The sequence below is a fragment of the Medicago truncatula genome, chromosome 1 (assembly GCF_003473485.1).
Source record: "Medicago truncatula cultivar Jemalong A17 chromosome 1, MtrunA17r5.0-ANR, whole genome shotgun sequence".
NCBI lineage: Eukaryota > Viridiplantae > Streptophyta > Magnoliopsida > Fabales > Fabaceae > Medicago > Medicago truncatula.
The window spans coordinates 54,930,936-54,950,126 of NC_053042.1; the positions used below are offsets into that span (position 1 = coordinate 54,930,936).

At 30.9% G+C, this 19,191-nt stretch overlaps 3 protein-coding genes across 3 annotated transcripts; all 3 read right to left on the reverse strand.

The window, feature by feature from the left end:
* Positions 1 to 1,371: 1,371 nt before the first annotated feature.
* Positions 1,372 to 3,239, reverse strand: LOC25485642 (serine/threonine protein phosphatase 2A 57 kDa regulatory subunit B' beta isoform). Its single transcript, XM_013614900.3, has 2 exons — positions 2,028 to 3,239; positions 1,372 to 1,775 (listed from the first exon to the last, which is right to left on the reverse strand). Exons 1-2 carry the CDS (start codon positions 3,036 to 3,038, stop codon positions 1,437 to 1,439), a joined length of 1,350 nt encoding a protein of 449 aa, XP_013470354.1. The 5' UTR covers positions 3,039 to 3,239; the 3' UTR covers positions 1,372 to 1,436.
* Positions 3,240 to 3,725: 486 nt separating this feature from the next.
* LOC25485643 (probable polyamine transporter At1g31830) lies at positions 3,726 to 5,283 on the reverse strand. Its single transcript, XM_013614901.3, has one exon. The coding sequence runs from the start codon at positions 5,256 to 5,258 to the stop codon at positions 3,870 to 3,872; it is 1,389 nt and encodes a 462-aa protein (XP_013470355.1). The 5' UTR covers positions 5,259 to 5,283; the 3' UTR covers positions 3,726 to 3,869.
* A 5,687-nt stretch (positions 5,284 to 10,970) lies between these two features.
* LOC25485645 (adrenodoxin-like protein 1, mitochondrial) lies at positions 10,971 to 14,693 on the reverse strand. The gene is made up of 5 exons (XM_039831524.1): positions 14,669 to 14,693; positions 11,934 to 12,167; positions 11,550 to 11,599; positions 11,379 to 11,461; positions 10,971 to 11,283 (listed from the first exon to the last, which is right to left on the reverse strand). The coding sequence occupies exons 1-5, from the start codon at positions 14,691 to 14,693 to the stop codon at positions 11,169 to 11,171; spliced, it is 507 nt and encodes a 168-aa protein (XP_039687458.1). The 3' UTR covers positions 10,971 to 11,168.
* Positions 14,694 to 19,191: the final 4,498 nt, after the last annotated feature.

Sequence of the window (19,191 nt, forward strand, 5' to 3'; positions counted from 1 at the left end):
AATAGCTGCAAGTTCATGTCGGTTGTTAGGATTTTTCTGTGGGTGACTGATGTTAGTTAGGATTCTAGTTAACCTGATGGAGGCTAGGGTTCACACTAACCTTTTTTAGTTTTTTATGTAGGTTAGGTTACTGACATTGAAAGAGAGAGAGAGAGAAAATAAATCCGTATAATCATATAAGTTAAATCTATCTCATTACAAAGAAACTATTTCATTGCAATTGGAACAATATTAGACACTATAAACACATCTTATTTGCCAAAATAAGTTAACGGCCTCTTCTTATTTGGTGAAGCCTTTGAAGCTCAAATGAATTGTGTTATCAACATTCTTTAGAAACTTTGTAGAATTTCGGGACATGAAGTCAGTCAAGAAAAAACGAACATTCTTTTCTCTAAGAATATTGATAGAGGAAAACGTGATAGGTTGATGCAAATTTATGGATTTAAAGAAACTCATGTTCTTGGAAGATATCTTGGAGTGCCTATGACTGGGAGAATGCCAAGGAGAAATGATTACCAATATGTAACTCCTATATATCCAAAGAATGTAATGGAAATTCATCTGTGGGAGACCATTACGGAAAGGAAGTACCACGTTTTAGGTTTGGGAGATGGTGACTAGGCTTATAACATTTGGGGGACTTGATCTTAGAAGTTTAGACATCATGAATGAAGCGTCCGTCTTCAAGTTGGGTTAGAAGCTTCAATCTGATTCACAAGAATTTTGGTGTGAAGTGATGTGTGGTAAGTACAAGATGAATGATAGGAGTTGTTACGCCGTGGCTAAACTTTATGATTCAAGCTTGTGGAAGAACATTGTGAAGTTGTGGCAGGATTTACAAAACTAAAATTTCTGGTCTGTAGGTGATGGGAAATAAGTGGAGGTGTGGTGTTCTTCCATGCCTAAGCTTGTGAGATGCTGTTAAATGGTTCTGAACATCAAATCAGTTCAACTGATGCAACGTATGATGATCACAGGCAGTTACTTGTAGAAGAAGTTATCAGTGAGTGAAGCTTGTGTAGATTCAGGAACACATTAGATAGGTGGACATTAGTGTGAAAATATGCATTTAAACGCGACGATAAGTGTTCAACATTGTTCAGAGCAAAGTTTATGTAAGTGGTGGTTTCAAATGTGAAGGCAAGGAAGACCATGAAATTCAGCTTTAAAAGTTGCTTCAATTGTTAAATTGAGTTTCAGAGTTTTTAAGTATCGATTTATAGTAGACCACTTATAAAAATAGTTCATAGCAGTAGAATCTGTATGGTGTTAAATGTCAATATTTGTCACTCTAAACATTGGAAGAACTTAATTATCATTTATTTATTTGAATTTATGCTTAGTTATAAATATTTCAGCTTCTAAACATTTCTTATGATTAAGAAGGTTGGATTGACAGGAAATATATGTTGCATACATTAAATTATTAATATTCAGTGGGAAACACATATGTATCGTTGTGGATTGACAAATTGATTCTTAGAAGCTGCCAATTCAATTCTTTCCCATCTCTTTTTTCTATTCATATCTTCTTGATGTGCCACTGATTCTTTAACTTTCAAATCCATTTGAGCTTTTGCATATAGATCAGGATCAATATCTTCCACCACCACCTTCACACTTTCTGTTAGCTGCCTAACACTCTTGCTCCAATGCAACTTCAGGTTCTTCTCAACACCTTGTACTATCACCGGAAGTACTTCTACCGTTCCTGTTGTTGCCATTTTGTAGAACTGCTCGTTGTTCCACACATACAGTGCCCTCTCAGCTACCTGAAACCACATTTATATGCATCATCATAAACAAATTTCACTGTCAGTGTAAAAATATTTTTCACTTGCATCCAATCACATCTCATCATTATGCCAAACGGTTAATGTTAATTCCTAAAATATCTCCACAATTATCTATGTGTTGAGATGGGATTTGATGCATACTTTTTACAAATACAGTACAGTGCATATCAGTTATTCTCATATTTTCATGAGAAAACATTTTGGAAACTAAAAAGAGATTTTTTTTACCTGAGAATTCCAACTGTTGATGCATTTTGTAATCTGAGTACATATAGGCAAGGCCAACTTTCGATATTGATCGGGATCCAAATTCTCTACAAGATCTTCCAACTCACCAATCAACAAAATTTCTTTCTGACAGTTACTAACAGGCCAATACCTCAAAATTCCCCTAACAACAACACCTCCAAGCATAGGCTCCTTCTGCACAAACTGTGATATACAATAAGCAAGTTGTCTATGATAAACTTGCATCCCTTTAGTCTTATGTAAAGGAATCAACACTCTCATAAGAAACAACTTGTGTTCTTCCTTGAGTGGCACGGTAAATCCATTAACAATAGTTCCCCATATCTCAAGCAAGTCTGCAATACCATAATGCTTTTCTGTCTCAAAAACATAGTTCAACAAAACATCTGTCATCGATTTCCTCATCGCAGAACGGTCGCAAACGAACTTAGAATATATCTTGTGGTATACATTTTTCAAACTTTCGCGTTCCCTCGGATCTTCGGATTGGAAAAGCGTTAACAGATTAAGGAGGAAAGAATGATCCATATAATTTCTAAGTATTTTGGTGTCTGTGCTATTAACAAGCCTAAGAAGGATTTCATAAACTATTTGTAGATGTGACCATAAAGGTGAAAATATGGAAATAGGATCTTCTTCATCAAGAAATTCTGATATAGCTGAAGGATTTGTAGGTGGAGGAAGTGGCCTGAAAAGATTGGCTTTGATCATTGATACTAAAGGTCTTAAAACTTTCTCATGGACTGGTTTTTTTGAGGATTTCATCATAGCAATGAGCCTTGAAAGTTGAAGTCTTTTAGAGTCTCTTTGTGCAGGGGATTCTGAAGGGTCAGTGAAGGTGAAAACAAAGGTGCAGTAAGAAACAGTAGAGAGAATTTCTTCATTTCCTGAAGTAGGAGAAGATGGTATTGAAAAAAGAGGCTTTTCTTGCACAAAAAATTCATGAAGTGTTTTTTGGTTTGGTGGTTGTGTGATTTTCTGGCTACTCATTTTGTTTCTTTTTCTTCTCTGTTTGAGGATCAGGAAGGAACTTGTGTGTTTTGAGTTTCAATTTAAAAGGTAAGAAGACGGAGATTCCTTTGCAACAAGAAGCTTAGGAATGTCCAAACTGTTACCAAAACCATTAGAACAATTTGAAATTCTTGTGTTGTGACATTATAACAAGACATGCCTTATCCTTACCTTTGGATGTTTGCCACGTGGAATTTTCGACATATTCAATGAATTTAATCCTTATCACAGGTTGTTGAATTTTTCATCAACAACAAAATACAACTTGCATATTAATATATTCATCTTTAGTGAGAGCAACTTGGTTTTATTGATGTGTCATCACTAGTTAACACCTAGAGAACATGGTAATGATTAATTAGGAAAGAAAAGGACAAAATTAATCATCAAAAAAGAAAACGTCACAAAACAAAACCATTATAGGTCCTATCATTCAGAGGTAAGAACCCAAATCCTAGTTGTTTATGTCTTTTTTTATGAATTAAAAACAATATAAAAAGTACTAAATACAAAAATAGTTCAACTGTGGCTTATTTTAATGAAGTAGTTGAGCTTAAGATTTCTCGTCACAGATGTTTTTTATTTATTTAGCCCATAGGCCTAATAAGACAGGCTAAGCCGGAAAATGGATCTATATATATACAGAAGATAACACACAAGAAGACATGGTGAAAATTAACCTTTAGATTTGGAGTCACAATTTGTTTATTGTAAAAAGCTGATAGTGACATCTACTACAGTAAGTAAAAATGTTTTTTAAGTGAACATTTAATTCTTGTTTTTGCAATGTTTTATTATACAACAAGTTTTCTAGGCAGCAAAAATATCTGGAAGATCAGGATTAACAGAGAACCTAAACCATCTTTTTCTCTCAATATATTTCAAACAAGGCTGCAATACAAGTCCAATTATAACAGCTGAGATACTTATGAGAAAGACCTTCAAAGTAGCAAGAGCTAAAACCACAAATATTAGTAGTGTTGGAACTATACACATCAACACTCCTCCAATTTTCCCAACTGGTATTTTATAAGGTCTAGATACATTTGGAAACTTTATCCTCAACTTAACAAATGCAACAAACTCCATAAGCATACCAAAACAGTATAAGAAATTTTCAGCAGCAACAATTTCTTGAAAACTCAACCAAGAAAGCAAAACCACACCAGAAGCTGAGAACAAAATACCAATAAGAGGTGTTCCATAACGTGACCTTTTTGCAAAGAATTCAGGAAGCATACCTCTTTCAGCCATACCTAGAAGCTGAAATGAGTCACTACTCATCTCAGCTACAAACATTCCCATATTTGATAAAGCTGATGCAACTTGAACCCATGTTCTTAACCAAACACCTCCAATAACTCTACCAACTTCTGAAAAGTAACCATCACTCCATAACTCTCTATTAACTTCAACAGCACCAGTTCCAACTAAAAGAGGTAAAAAATATCCCAAAACAACCAAAACAACAGCATAAAGAAGTGCTTTTGGAAGAGTTCTACCAGGATTATTCACTTCTCCTGCAAGAGTACTAACTGAATCCCAATAATTCAAATTCCAAAACAATGTATTCAAATATAAACCCCATTTAACACTCTTCAAATCCATCATCTTCCACCTTTTTGGTTTTATTCTAGGAATTGAAATTAACCCCATAACAAGAAAAGGACTCAATGAAAAAATTCCCAATAAAATAGCAGCCCAACCCACAATTGTTAATCCTCTATAATTCATATAAGTAAGAATCAAAGTTAAAACTAAAACAGCAATTATCCTTGGAAAACCACTAGCAATAATTGGAATAGCTGATTTAAGATAATCTAAAAACAAAACTGGATATAAAGCATTGTCAATTACACCACTAAGCCATTTCATCCAACCAAGTTGAAAACCCCAAAAAGGGCCTAATGCAGATGAAACCCAAACAACATAACCACCATTTTCAGGAAACATTGTACCCATTTCAGCAGTTATTAATGCTTCAGGAACACTCCAAATGAGTGGAAAAACTAAGAAACCAACAAGAGACAACAATGGACCTGCTGCTCTTACTGTGTCTTCCACACCAAATGGTCCACCTGATACCTCATAAAAGATTAAGAAAATTAAAGGTATGATTGAAACTTTTTTCAACTTGTCTAATTTTGGAACTGAAGAAGGTTGTTCTGGTGTAGCATTTTCACCAACGTTGGTTGACATGTTTTCTTTCTGTGATTCTCAGAAATTATGTGCATTTTAATTTCAATATTTTTCCTATAAGACGAAGAAAAGTGGTTATAGTGGTAGTGACGTGTTGAGTAAGTAAGACAAGACGTGGCACAATGTGAAGAAGATAGAGTGTGAGTAAGTTGCATGTTTTTCCTGCTTTCAAGTGAAAGAAGATCACAACAAACAAAGTTCACCGAAGTGTCCTAGGAACCCTGGCTAAAAATTGTTTCACTCGATGATGAAAGTTTATTATTAGGTGTGATTAAAACAACAGATGCACATCATAAAGAGTATTCTAGGAATTTCAAATATATTAAGAAATACGGTTAATGTTGTATAAAAAATAGTAATTGTAAGTTGTTTTATAAAAATATCATTAGTTAATATTTAATGGCACGGAAAACATAAATTAGAAGAATTGAAAAAAGTTAAAGTAATAAATAATTAATGGTATGAAAAACATAAATTAAAAGAATTATAAAAAGATAAAATAATAAAAAAATGGGACGTGTTAATAAGAAAATAAGCATTAATGATTTCTTGATATCGTAAAGCGACCATAATTTCGATCAAACAAATTTTCTAGAATGATATATAAATTGAAAGGAAGAAGAAAACAAAATAATAAATATTCTATTGATATTATAAAAGGGACAAATAATCTATACTGTATATAAAAGAAAACAAACTCTTTCAGTTCTTTTGGGCTGACTTTTCTCTTTCAAACAATGCTCTTAATTTTCAATACATATAACACATGTAAAAATAGATAAGAATAAATTTAAATATTAAAAAAATATAACGATATGAATATATATATATATATGTGTGTGTGTGTGTGTTTTTATTCCTTTATCATATAAAAAGTGTAACAAATTAGATGAGTATATTTATACTTACTTGTAATTATCCAATTAAACACTCAAATAACTTTTTCTATAATAAAGATGATTGTTGTTCGTGTCATTAAAAAAAGAATTTAAATTATATTTTTTTTGATATATTGTTGTTTCATTGAAATAATATACCCAATTTACTTTGTTATAACTTGAAAATAACAAACAATTATTTTTTTTGCTTGTAAAAAAACAAACAATTATAATTTTAGTTTTGATCAAAATTAAAATTTCATAAAAAAACAAACACCGTTCATAATTTTCAAACATTAATGTAATAAACAGAGCAGAAAGATTAACAAGAAATAAAGAAAATTAGGAAAGAAGACGCGTAATTTTAAGATGAAGGGAATATTGGGTAACTTTTAATCGGACTATTTTTTTAATTTATGAAACTACGCTTAAAAATACGATTATTTTTCTTTTATATCCTTTTGCATATCCAATTCTTATGCAATTGATTCGGAGGAAGAAGTTTGCTTTCTCGTATTGTGTCATTCATATCTTCTTCTTTTTTTTACAAAAGACGTTGTGCCATTCTTTTTTTTTTTTTGTTAACCACTACAATGAAAATCAATTATCCACATTCATTTCATCCATTTAATTGATAGATTTAAATAAAAAATATTGACCTCAAAATATATTTTACATTAATGTAAATTAGTATAAATATTAACAGTTAATTTTTTTAAAAAAAACTTTTTACTTTTATATAATCCAAAACAATATTGTAATAAAATTAAATGATTATATTTTGACCAAAAAAATTAAATTATTATTAAAAAAAATTAATAAATTAAATGATTACTTTTTAAAAATAAATAAATAATTTTTATAGGAAAATAAACTACGATATCAAAATAATTATTATAATGCTTTTAACAAATATAATTTCTCACACATTCTCTTTATGAAACACTAGCGTTTAGACATATACTTTTGTGCCGTCTATCCTCTCTTTCATATTCTCTTTACGAAACACTAACGTTCAAGTAGATACTTATGTGTCGTCTATCGGCTCTTTTTATAGCAAATATAATATAAATTTTTATCATTTTCAATGACATCAACAATTTAAAATTCTTATAAACAAGTTTGTTATAATTTGGCCAACAGAAAGATTGTAATATATAGGTATAGATAATATTTTTGAGGTACGATCGAAATTCAATATATTGTTTTACGGTAATTTTATCAGTTACATGTAAAGAGCTTCTATGGTAATTTCATAAATTGAGGTGTATTGATATACGTTTTTTTGTTAATCCTCTGATTCATAGGGGAAAAGAGCCCTAGTGAATCATAGTTCGATCGAGATGTAAGTAAAGTTTATTGAATAATTGTTCCATCAAGAATCAAATTCGGGTTCTTTCGGACGACTCTAAATCAATATATTAACAATTATTTTTATAAAATAAATAGATATTTGTCAACTTTTATGTTTTAGAAAATGTCATTTCATAAAAGTAACTTAATGGTTGTTTAATCATACTCTTTAAAAAAAATCATTGTTTATAACATTCATACTAATTTTTTACATTTATTGTAAAAAATATCAATGTTCATTATTATGAATAAAAAATTTCAAAAAAAATAAATTTTATTTCACCGATATTTTTCATATATAATATTTAGTTATTACATAATTTTATATGATAGAAGATAATTTATTAAAAAAACAATTAACTATTTATTTACAGATTAAGTGTACCAAAATATTTCAAATTTATCTTACATATATTAGGTGCATCATCATATCAAAGAGAATCACCACAGCTAATCTTAAAAAAAATAAAAAAATCATATCCCTGGTATCTTATTTTTTAAGAGTATCCTATCACTATCTATCTATTTCTATCTATTTTGTCTAATTGACGGCTAAGAAATAGTCGAAATTACTCCCTTTTTTTTATTATAATAATAGACAGCTAAGAAGATTGCAATAATAATACTAATTAATAACAATAAGTGATTTTTTTTAAGGAATACAACAATAAATGATAAAAACACAAATAAGATAAGAAATTTTGTCAAAAAAACAAACACCCACGTGAGAGCTTCTAAAATTTCTACTACAAACGCAAACCACTCCACTCACTTGGGGGGTGGGGGAGGGGGGTCGGTCCATCAAAATCAAACCTCTATGTTTGTTTAATTTCTAGATCTTTCTCTGCAAGCAAAAAGAAAAAAGGATTTGAGGTCAAAAAAAGGTTGAATTATTTCCCCAAAATTCTTCTCATCCATTTCATCAATGAAAGAAGAAAACGAAGGCAACACCGAGGTAGATGCGATTGTTCCAACAACGTCGTATACGAGTTTGAGGGACATGATGATATCATTGCCACAATCATCTCTTAATGGAAGCTGGAATGAGAATATCCCAATCAAAAACCCTCTTCTCAAACAAGCTGCTTTGGCTTATCTTCAACCTATGTCCATTCCACCCGACCATGATTTTGTGAATAATAAGTGCTTTTCTTGTTGTGGCGGCGCAGATTCAGCTTCTTGTTTTGAGTGGCTTAACTGTGGAACACTTATTAGGGCTTTTGTTGGATTCATATGTGGTAGAAGAAGAAGAAGAAGAAGAAGAAGAAGGAACACCAACGAGGAGGATGACGGTATGGAAGATAAAGATCATGTTGTTGAATGACAGAAACAAACAAACAACTTGGGGCTGACTGGGAGGGAATGTGATAAGGGACAGATTTACTTTTGGAACATTCGGTTTGACCATTAGATACTATGTACTGTACTGTACATCATCATAAGGTTTTGTACTTTTTTCACTTTACTTCAGCTTAGCCCATTGGGATTTGTTCAAAATTTATATTTTTAATGTTTTTATCTCTCACTTGTAGTGTAGTACATAAATTAGTGTTTTTTTCCTTTAATTTTCTTCTAAGCTACATAATTATATAATTGAAAGAAAAGAGAAGATGAATTATATTTGTACAACCAATTCTAGATAATTTTTGAGTCAACCACTTTTTCTCTTTTTTAATGGATAAAAACAATAGACAGAGAAAAAAGAAGAAAGAGGATGAAAATACATGTGAGTATGAGAGAGAGAGTTGTGCCAAAAGTTGTTAAAAAGTGGTTGTACAAATATCATTTTTCAAAAGAAAAACATATCTTTTGTAACTCATTGTGGACGTGTCATTCAGATTTATTTAAAGGATTATAAAAATCCATGTTTCGTAGAATTAGAAGACACGGGAGTAGAATTGACATGTGAGATACCGTTGTTAATAGTGATGAGAATAATATAAACAATTAACGTTTACGAGATTTATATAGGGACTTATATGATTTGATCGGGTGTGATTTGATGAGATTCATAGAAGTTTTTAATCTATAAAATAGAGTATATTGATGATTGGTGTTAGGAAATGCCATGCCAACCCTTCTCTAAGGGTCTTTGTGGTACGGTTTTAAGGCTAAAATACAATCGAACTACAAAATAAAAAAGTATGTGGTTTTGTTCGATTCGTTTGACTTTTAAAATTGAAACCAAACCAATGTGGTTTGGGTAAGTTTAGTAACCAAATCAATGTGGTTTGAGTTTGTTAGGTTGTTGTGATTTTTTGCTATACAATTTTTTTTTTTTTTGAGTGAATACAATCTTTTGTTTTCAATATTACAGTCAAGTTAAAAAGTTAAAAACAACTTATTTTTAACAACGTTTTAAATTTCATCCAACATTACAATTTTATTTTCTTCCATAATGTTCACATTAACATAGGCCAAATCAAAAACTTGGACCAAAAAGTAACATTTTTCATGAAGAAATACAAAAGAATAAGATTTAATCATTCTATAAAGGTTTCATTGAGTTTATATGATTTAAGATATACATCTAACATAAAAGATCTACTAATTAAAGCACATATATAAATACATTTTTGAAATAAAAAACAAAAAACTTAACAAGAGAAAAAACATAGCATTATAAGAAAGTTTTCATTGAATTTCTATGAGTATTGGGCTGGGTGATATAAGCTTAATTAGATTATCTTCTATGTTGCAGTTTGGTTTAGTTGATAAAATAAAAACCTCAAATCGAACCGAACCGCACGCTCGAGTCATAAAATAAGCTGAATATATCCTAATCAAATGTAGTTTTTTTTATCGTGTTGGTTTGGTTTTGAACACCCTTAATAATGATGATTCTCTAGTGATAATGATATTGACTTGACGTTAGAGACAATGCAAGGAATATGGATAAGGTCGAGGGTAAGGAATTTGAAAATTATTTTTTCCATTTCACACAAAGTTAAGAAACACCGTGAAATGTCAAATTTAACCCTAAATTTCATCTACCATCGGTCGAGGGATAATGAAAGCAATTTTCAAGGAGTTGAAGGCAGTCAAGTCAATATGCGGGCCATGCAAAATCCTGAAGAGTCCAAGAACCCACTTCATTATCCCTGCACGAAAACACAAGATAGAAATTTTAGACTTCAGGCAACTCAAACCTTTTCCAAGAACATCAGGCAACTCAAATATATATCTGAGAGTGGTCGTCGATGCCAAAACATTAGCTAAAATGACAGGGAATGACATCCTCACACGGTTGAGAGTTGCCCAGATAGTGGCTTCGTGGAACTTATTTCCTAGACAAATTTCAACTCCAAACCATGTGGAAACATGACAAGTATATTAAAGAAATACTAACGGTTGTTTTGAATCAATATTCTTGAATACAAGAACGTCGAAATACTCTACCCTGCCTTCTTTATCATCTTTCATTTATTAGAGTTAGAAAGTGTTTCACTGGTACAATAATAAAACAATACAATATTAGTTTATTGGTAAGCAATTGTATTGTCGAAATTCCACCATCATCTCTCTGATCTGTCATACAGAAGAGCTTGGCGATCACGACTAAACTCAGTGCTGAAAAATGCTTAAGATCAAAAAAGCTCATTTATCTAACTTGGTGCGAAGCTACAAAACTGAGATGGCTGCATTCTTTGCATTACCCCCAAAAAACTTCCAGCAATAACTAGTGTGGTTTCGGCACGTAACCATCAACAGCAAAGTTGCGAGTGGCAGAAGGAAGAGCTAGACGAATTCCATCAAGCTTGGGTGTAGCAATCACTTGGCAACCGAGACGTGATCTGCATAACTCTCAAAATTAGTCTAGAAGAATTTGAGAGGAACATAAGTAGAACATGAAAATTAAACTCCAAGTTCCATGCATAAGAAAACCCACGTTTCACAAAGCCCAAAAGCTAGATCCAACATGTCATTTTCCTCGTCCGTAGCATCTTCTAATTTATTGTAATATTCTACATCCTGCAAGTAAGTTGAAAACAGCATTTCAGGAAACTAAATAAAATTAATCTCACACGACTCTTTGCTCCATATATCACCATTGTTGTACCTTGACTATAACATGGCAAGTTGAACACGCAAGTGAGCTTTCACATGCTCCTGCAATAATATCACGTAAGAAAATTAACATTGGGAGGAAACAGGAGATGCAAATTGACATGAAATAACACAAGCGCGTAATTTAAATAAAAAATATGTGGCACATGAAAAGGATCGATGATGAAGGCAACACAAAACATGTAGCAGGAATGAAGAAAGATTTTACAAAAAATCAACAATGAAAAAGACGATCCCATTGTAGTTACATTGATGAAATAATAATATCCGTGTGCTCTATCAAACATAAAAACCATACATCAAGAAACAGAGATGTATCCACAAGACCATCAATGTAGGGACGCAAGAGTATAACAGTAATATCAAAAGTTCACACCTTCAAGTTCAATGTCGTTCACATGAGCAGCTTCTAGCATAGACATTCCAATAGGGACTTTTATAAGCTTTTCCTCACCGTCCTTCTCAACAAAAGTCACAGATATCCTGCATAAAGTTGTCTTCAAGAGTAAGGAGCATATCAGAAATATAGACAAATATATGACATATGACTTCCACTTGAGTAGAAGCAAGACATCGTCTATGGGATGTAATTTTAGCAAAAGAAGTATTTCTAAAGTTGGAGATCATATCATAAACAAGTTTCATAGTTTAAATATCTTGAGTCCATAGTGCAAAATGATGGAGAAATTGAAGCAGATGTAAATCATCAAATTCAAGTTGGGTGGTTGAAATGGAGAATAGCCTCAGGTCTTTTATGTGATACGAAAGCACCGCTCAAGTTGAAGGGAAAATTTGATCAGTCAGCTGTAAAACCGGCAATTTTGTACGGAACAAAATGTTGGGCAGTAAAGAACCAACACGCAAATAAAATAGGCGTAAGGTAGATGAGGATGTTGTGTTGGACGTGTGGTAAGACTAAAACATGATAGGATTAGAAATTACAACATTAGAGAGAGTTGAGAATGTAGAGATAGACCAGTTTTATAGTAAGCAGAGTAGAGTAGATTAGAAGGCGAATAGTCAGATCACTAAAGCTAAAAGATCTAAAAAAAACTATAATAAAAAATTAGTAAGAATCTAGAGATTAACAAGTTGGATTATAACAGAACATTGTGGCATAATATACTTGCTTGGCTAGTTAGCTAGGTAAAAGAGGGACTCCAATTTTACATGGAGGCAGCTTATATGAACATAATTAATGTTGATCTTAATTACTTTCGTGATCATTATTACTCTTATATGTTAAGAAGAGCGTTTTGTTGAGTTTCAGTATCAGTCACTATGCAAAAAGAAATTCAGTGGATATCGATCCTCTCTTTGTTTTTTGTTTTTTGGAGAGAAATAGAAAGCTAGCTACGTAAATCCCAAAAATTTAATATATATGTATGAAGACATGTGGTTGGGTTAGGGGTGGGCAAAAAGAACCATGAACCGAATCGAACCGCGGGAACCGAACCGAATCGAATCAAAAATAACCGAACCATTCTAATGGTTCACGAACCGAACCGTTAATTTATTAACAGTTCTTGAACCATAACCGAACCATCTTGAACCGAACCGAACCGTTTGAACCGAACCGAACCACTTGAACTTTGTTGGATCTTTCCAAAAAAACAACTTATTTCAAATAACTTATTTTAAAAAGCTTTTTTTATGCAAAACACCTTATTTTAAAAATAGCTTATTTTATGAAAACAACTTATTTTAAAAAAAACAACTTATTTGAAAAACAGCTTATTTTAAAAAAAAAACTTATTCAAAACAGCTTATTTTATGCAAAACACCTTATTTTAAAAAACAACTTATTCAAAACAGCTTATTTTATGAAAACAACTTATTTTAAAAAACAGCTAATTTTATGCAAAATAGCTTATTTGAAAAACAACTTATTTTAAAAAATAACTTATTTTATGAAAAACACCTTATTTTAAAAACAACTTATTTTCAAAAAACAACTTATTCAAAACATGTTTTGAATAAAATAAGTTGTTTTAAATAAAATAAGTTGTTTTGAATAAGCTGTTTTAAAATAAGTTGTTTTCATAAAATAAGCTGTTTGAATAAGCTATTTTTTAAAATAAGGTGTTTTGCATAAAATAAGCTGTTTTGAATAAGCTGTTTTTCAGAAAATAAGTTGTTTATCAAATAAGTTGTTTTTTTTAAAATAAGGTATTTTCATAAAATAAGCTGTTTTGAATAAGCTATTTTTAAAAATAAGGTGTTTTGCATAAAATAAGCGGTTTTGAGTAAGCTATTTTTAAAAAGAGGTCTTAGTAAATTGTTTCAAATCCGAAGCAAACTAACCGCGAAAGTAAATATTAATACATTTTTTTTTACCGTGTTTAATCTTATGTATTACATTAATTTAATCTATATTATTATTACTTCATATCTTTCAAAAAATAATCGATAATAATTTTCATACTATAATTTTTATTTCTTAATATATTTTGCATTAAACTTATTATTTTACTGTGTTTGTGTAATAATAATATTAATAAAAAAATTATATTCTTAAAAAAAAAGTAAATAAAAAAATATTTTGCCTTTTGGATAAAAAAAACACAATTAAATTCACAAAAGGATAAAAAAATACATTTTGGTTCAAAATATTGATTTTGGTTCGGTTCGGTTCGGTTCATAGGTAAGAAAACAGTTAACCGAACCATAACTTTGGTTCAGTTTGGTTAGGTCCATACCTGAAACGGTTCGGTTCGGTTTTCTGAACCATTTCAAAATTTTGGTTTGGTTCGGTTCGGTTTTTTAGGTTAACCAAACCATGCCCACCCCTAGGTTGGGTGGTGGCTTATGTTGGGAATTCTAGGAAAGGTTAAAATACTGTAGTAAATCGCGACATTGGATTAAAAGCAACAACACATATGAGTTTGAGCTCCGCATCTTTACTCAAAAGGCTAAAACTCAATGTTTAGGTATATGAGTCTTCTCGCACTTTCTTGTTGCTCAACATCTAAGACTTCTAACTAACACTTGAAATATCAATAGCTTAAATAGTTCATCATACACATGATCGTCCTAAACACTTTGAATGTCATATTCTAAGGCCCAATTTAAACATGGTTGAACTCTGACAAATTATTAGAAGCCACGTACCGTAGATCTCATTGTACATGCTCATTGTCGACCCTGATTATATAGTCATGAAATTTGAACTGAAAATGGATTATCTTTTGACCTATTTTTGAAAAATGAGAACAATCTTTATTTACTCCCTATGCTTAGGTCTTCAACAATATAACGACTACAAGACTCATGTGTGTTAAATTTACCACTAATATTTAAATACTACGATCCAGTTTATACTGATCTTATAATGATTATTAATTAAGGATGGAGGCAGTATGTGTATTAAGTTTGGGGAAAAAGAAAACTTACGTTTGGTTTTCTTCATTCCCACCCTCAGCAGAGGAAATTATGTTTTCTAAACATGGGTCCCGTGAATAAATTAGTGAATCCATTGTTATGTTGAAACTGTTAAAACATAAGAATAAACAAAAAAATATTAGAGAGAAGCAAAAGAAAAAGCGAATTGAGAGTATAGTAAGTAACTAACCGAATAATAATTAGGGGCCCAGATGGATGAGTAATCACCTGTGAATGTGAAAGAAAGAAAGAAAAATGATTAATTACTAGCATAGCATTAGCATTAGCATTAGCATGAAACTTAAATGGAAAAGTAGAAGAAGTGGTGCATACGTACTGTGTTTAGCGATGGAAATAGATGCTGCCCTAGCTAGTCGTGAAGTCAGGAGGTTTACCATACTCGGTTTAGGTGATTGCACTGAAAACCGCCGGAAGAAGAAGAGGAACAGGGAAACGCTTATTTTCTTTTTTAGGCATTGTTAACGAGTGCCCGTCCATTTTTTAAGAATCTTAAATTAAAAATGTTATTCTTTAAAAAAAAAATTAAACAGTTTAATTTTCAATGTATCAAATATACAAATTTTCATAAAAAGTTCTTAAAAGTATTCCGAAGCACTCTGTTAATATTTTCCTTTTTTTTTTTTAGTCTTCACCATTCAAACTTATTTTGCCACGTGTCACACATGATTGAAACACCCATGTGCCATCTTCTAAAACAAATACTCCATTACTTGGTGTCTTCGTCCATCAAAATCTCTAATTTTTGTTACAAATATTTTCCAATTCTAATTTTTTTTTTTTAAGAATCAAAATTTAGTTCTTTCTGTTTTTTTTTTAGGGTTGAATTTCTAGATCGCTGCAAGCAAAAAAAAATGTCGTTTAAAATTGATTTTTGGGTTAATAGTGTTTTTCACCCCTGTAATATATGTCATTTTCAATTTTTGCTCAATAAAATTTTCGGTTTGATTTGTCCCCTCGTAAAAAAAAATTCTTCGGAAAACACCCCTAATAGGCCATTTTCATAATTTTTTTCAAGAAATTTTGGTTTTTGAATGGCCTATTAATGTTTTCCGAAATAAAAAAAATTTACGAGGGTGCAAATCAAACCGAAAATTTTATAGGGACGAAAACCGGAAATAAGATATATTCCATAGGTGAAAAACATTATTAACCTTTGATTTTTTTAATGTTTATACCTTTGACTTGAACATAAATTACTGTTTCTTTTTAATTGAATTTTCTTCTACACTACCATTATTATATAATAATTTAAAGAAAGGAAAAACATGTCAATTTGTAAATTAATAATGTGCATTGCGGAAGTTAATCATTCGAATTAATTTAGATTTATCTAAAGGACTAACATGTTGTAACAAATTTATTTTTTATTTTTTTTTTAAGCTAAAAATCTATGTTTTTAGAATTAGAAGACAAAACGAGTAGAATTATCGGTTGACATGTAAGAAAGATACAATTGATAGTGATTAGACTAATATTAGAAATACACTTTTACATACATTTGTTAACATATGTTTTTTAATTTGTTTAAATTCACATGTGTTTACGAAATTTATATAAGACTTATATGATTTGATGAAACTCAAAGAAATGTCAATCAATAAAATAAAATAGAGTATATTGATAAGTGTGTGTTAGAAAATATCCTACTAAGAACATCAATATCGTCTGTTCATATGGGTTGCAGCACAATAACCGACGTCTTTGCGTCAAAATATCTTGGATAATTAACATTGAAGAAGAGTAACCAAACTCTCCATAGTTGCTCTGCATTGCAACGTTTCTTTACCTGCAATTGTTAGACTTTTTATTACTTTTGAGTTTTTTTTCTTCTAATTAATAGGTTCATATTATTGGAGAGGAGCAAAATTTATCACAATCAAGAAGGCATAAGGAAGGATATCAAACGAGCATTTGGAGTTCTCCAATCCCGATTTGCAATAATACGTAACCCGGCATGATTTTGGCATCTGGATTCACTGAAACACGTAATAGACACGTGCATCATATTACATAACATGATTGTTGAAAATGAACGTACCACGTATGGTAGCAATTTTGATTATTCTTATGATCATCTTGGCAATGACCGATTGCACCACAAGACGATTCTAATAATGATTTTCGCGAGTTCCTACATAGAAGACATTGTTTTCAGAATAAGAAAATTCATCGACACCTTCAATAAGACTCGATAGAACATATATGGGAACATTTTGAGCATAATAATAACCACAACTAAAAAAATTATTTTAAAATTTAGTATATTTTGAGCTAGTAATTTATTTTAACGTTTAATAGTTTTATTATTAATGTATTTTCTTGTAACTTATTTGTGTCAAGTAGTACATTATTTAATATATTTTTGTATAATCTTCCTTTGATTTTATTCATTTTTTACTTTGATTCATTTTGAGTATGTTGTGTGATACATTTTATATATTTTGATTATACATTTTATTATATGAATGTAAATATGTTTTGATCCTTATAAATATGTCGCTCATTTACAGTAAACTCATATGTAGAATTCATATGTGAGATTCATTTATACCACCCATACGAGTGATATGAATGTGGATGCTTTAACCCTTCTTTAGTAAATAAGGATTTTCTAGTGATAATGACTTGACCTCGGTGTATTTTATATACACTATGCCAATGAAAATGATAAGAAAGAAGAACTAATATGTATAGCGACGTGGATATTGATAAACGTACGACAACATTTAGTTTACCGTTTAGGGTTTGATTTAAGTCTAGGCCTTTGAACACACAATTTATTTTTTTGAATGACAAATGTTAGTATGTTAACCATTTTAAAATAAATATTTGTTAATATGTTAAGATTTTTTTCAACACCAAGACTTAAACCCGAGAGAGAGATGATCATGGTGGTCATGGACAAGGCCGCTACAAACTTGAGCTATGTCCGTCAATGCTAACCTTTTATGAACTTCTTTTTACTAGTGGATCTGATTTATTTTGTTGGAGACTCATATTAGATTTAATTCAACCTAGATTTATTATTTTGACTAAAATATGTTTTTGGTCTCTGCAAATATAGCGAATTTGGATTTTGATCCCTGATAATTTTTTATTTTTTTTAGAAATTCATCCCTGCAAAATTTTTTGTTTTTTAAAATAGTCCTTAACCCCATTTATTAATGATTTGGCTGGTTTTTGCCTAGGTGGCAGTCGCTGACCGTACCAATTTGAAAACATGGTGCACATGTGGCTTTTAACATATTTTATAGATCATTTTAATAAAAATAAAATTGGTTTTTTAAAATAAAAATACTTCAATTAATTAAATTAAGGGGAAATAAACACATGTTGTTGAAACACGTTCATCTTTAACCATACCCTCTCTAATATTTCCAGATCTAACTCATAGAGGGGATGCAACAGCAACAACAGCAACAACTTTATCATTCATGGAAGCTCCAACACCAACATCATTCCAAACTCCAAAACATCAATCGAAATTCATTCTTCGATTTAAAAAAAAACTGAAATGTGAAAAGTGAGATGTATGGAACAAATTGAAACTGAAAAATGAGTTTGAAGAAATTAAAACCCCTTCACACACTCTTCATTTTCTCTCCCTTTTCTTTCCTTTCAATTTCCTCTGTTTTTTCCTTTATGTTTTCATTTTCCATGGCTGAAAACTTGGATGACAGTGAGTTCTTGCTTCCGCCGCAGATTCACTCAAACTACGACGGTGATGACTCAACCACTGCGCTGTTTGCGTCAAAAATGAGTTTGCAGAAATTAGAACAGTGTGAGAAAAAATTAAAAGGGAGAGGTATTGTATTTGGGTTTCTGTTTGGTGGAGGAATTTGATGTCAAATGAAGAAGATGAAGAATGGAGGGATTGGGATAGACGAAGGAAAGGGGGAAATTGAAACCCTACAAATTTTCTTCCTTTTCTGATTCTCTTTAATTAATTAAATTAAATGTTTTTTTAATTTTGAAAAATAATTTATTATTATTAATTTATAAATGTTTAAGAAAATAGAATTGCCATGTGGAAGAGTTGGTACAATCAGCACCTGCCACATAACCAAAAGAGTTGGTCCAGGGACTATTTTAAAAAACAAAAATTTTGCAAAGATGGATTTCAATAAAAAAATTACCTGCAACCAAAACCTAAATTCACTATATTTGTATAGACCAAAAGCATATTTTAGTTTTTTTTTTTTTTTTGACATATTAAACCTAGACTATTTTGA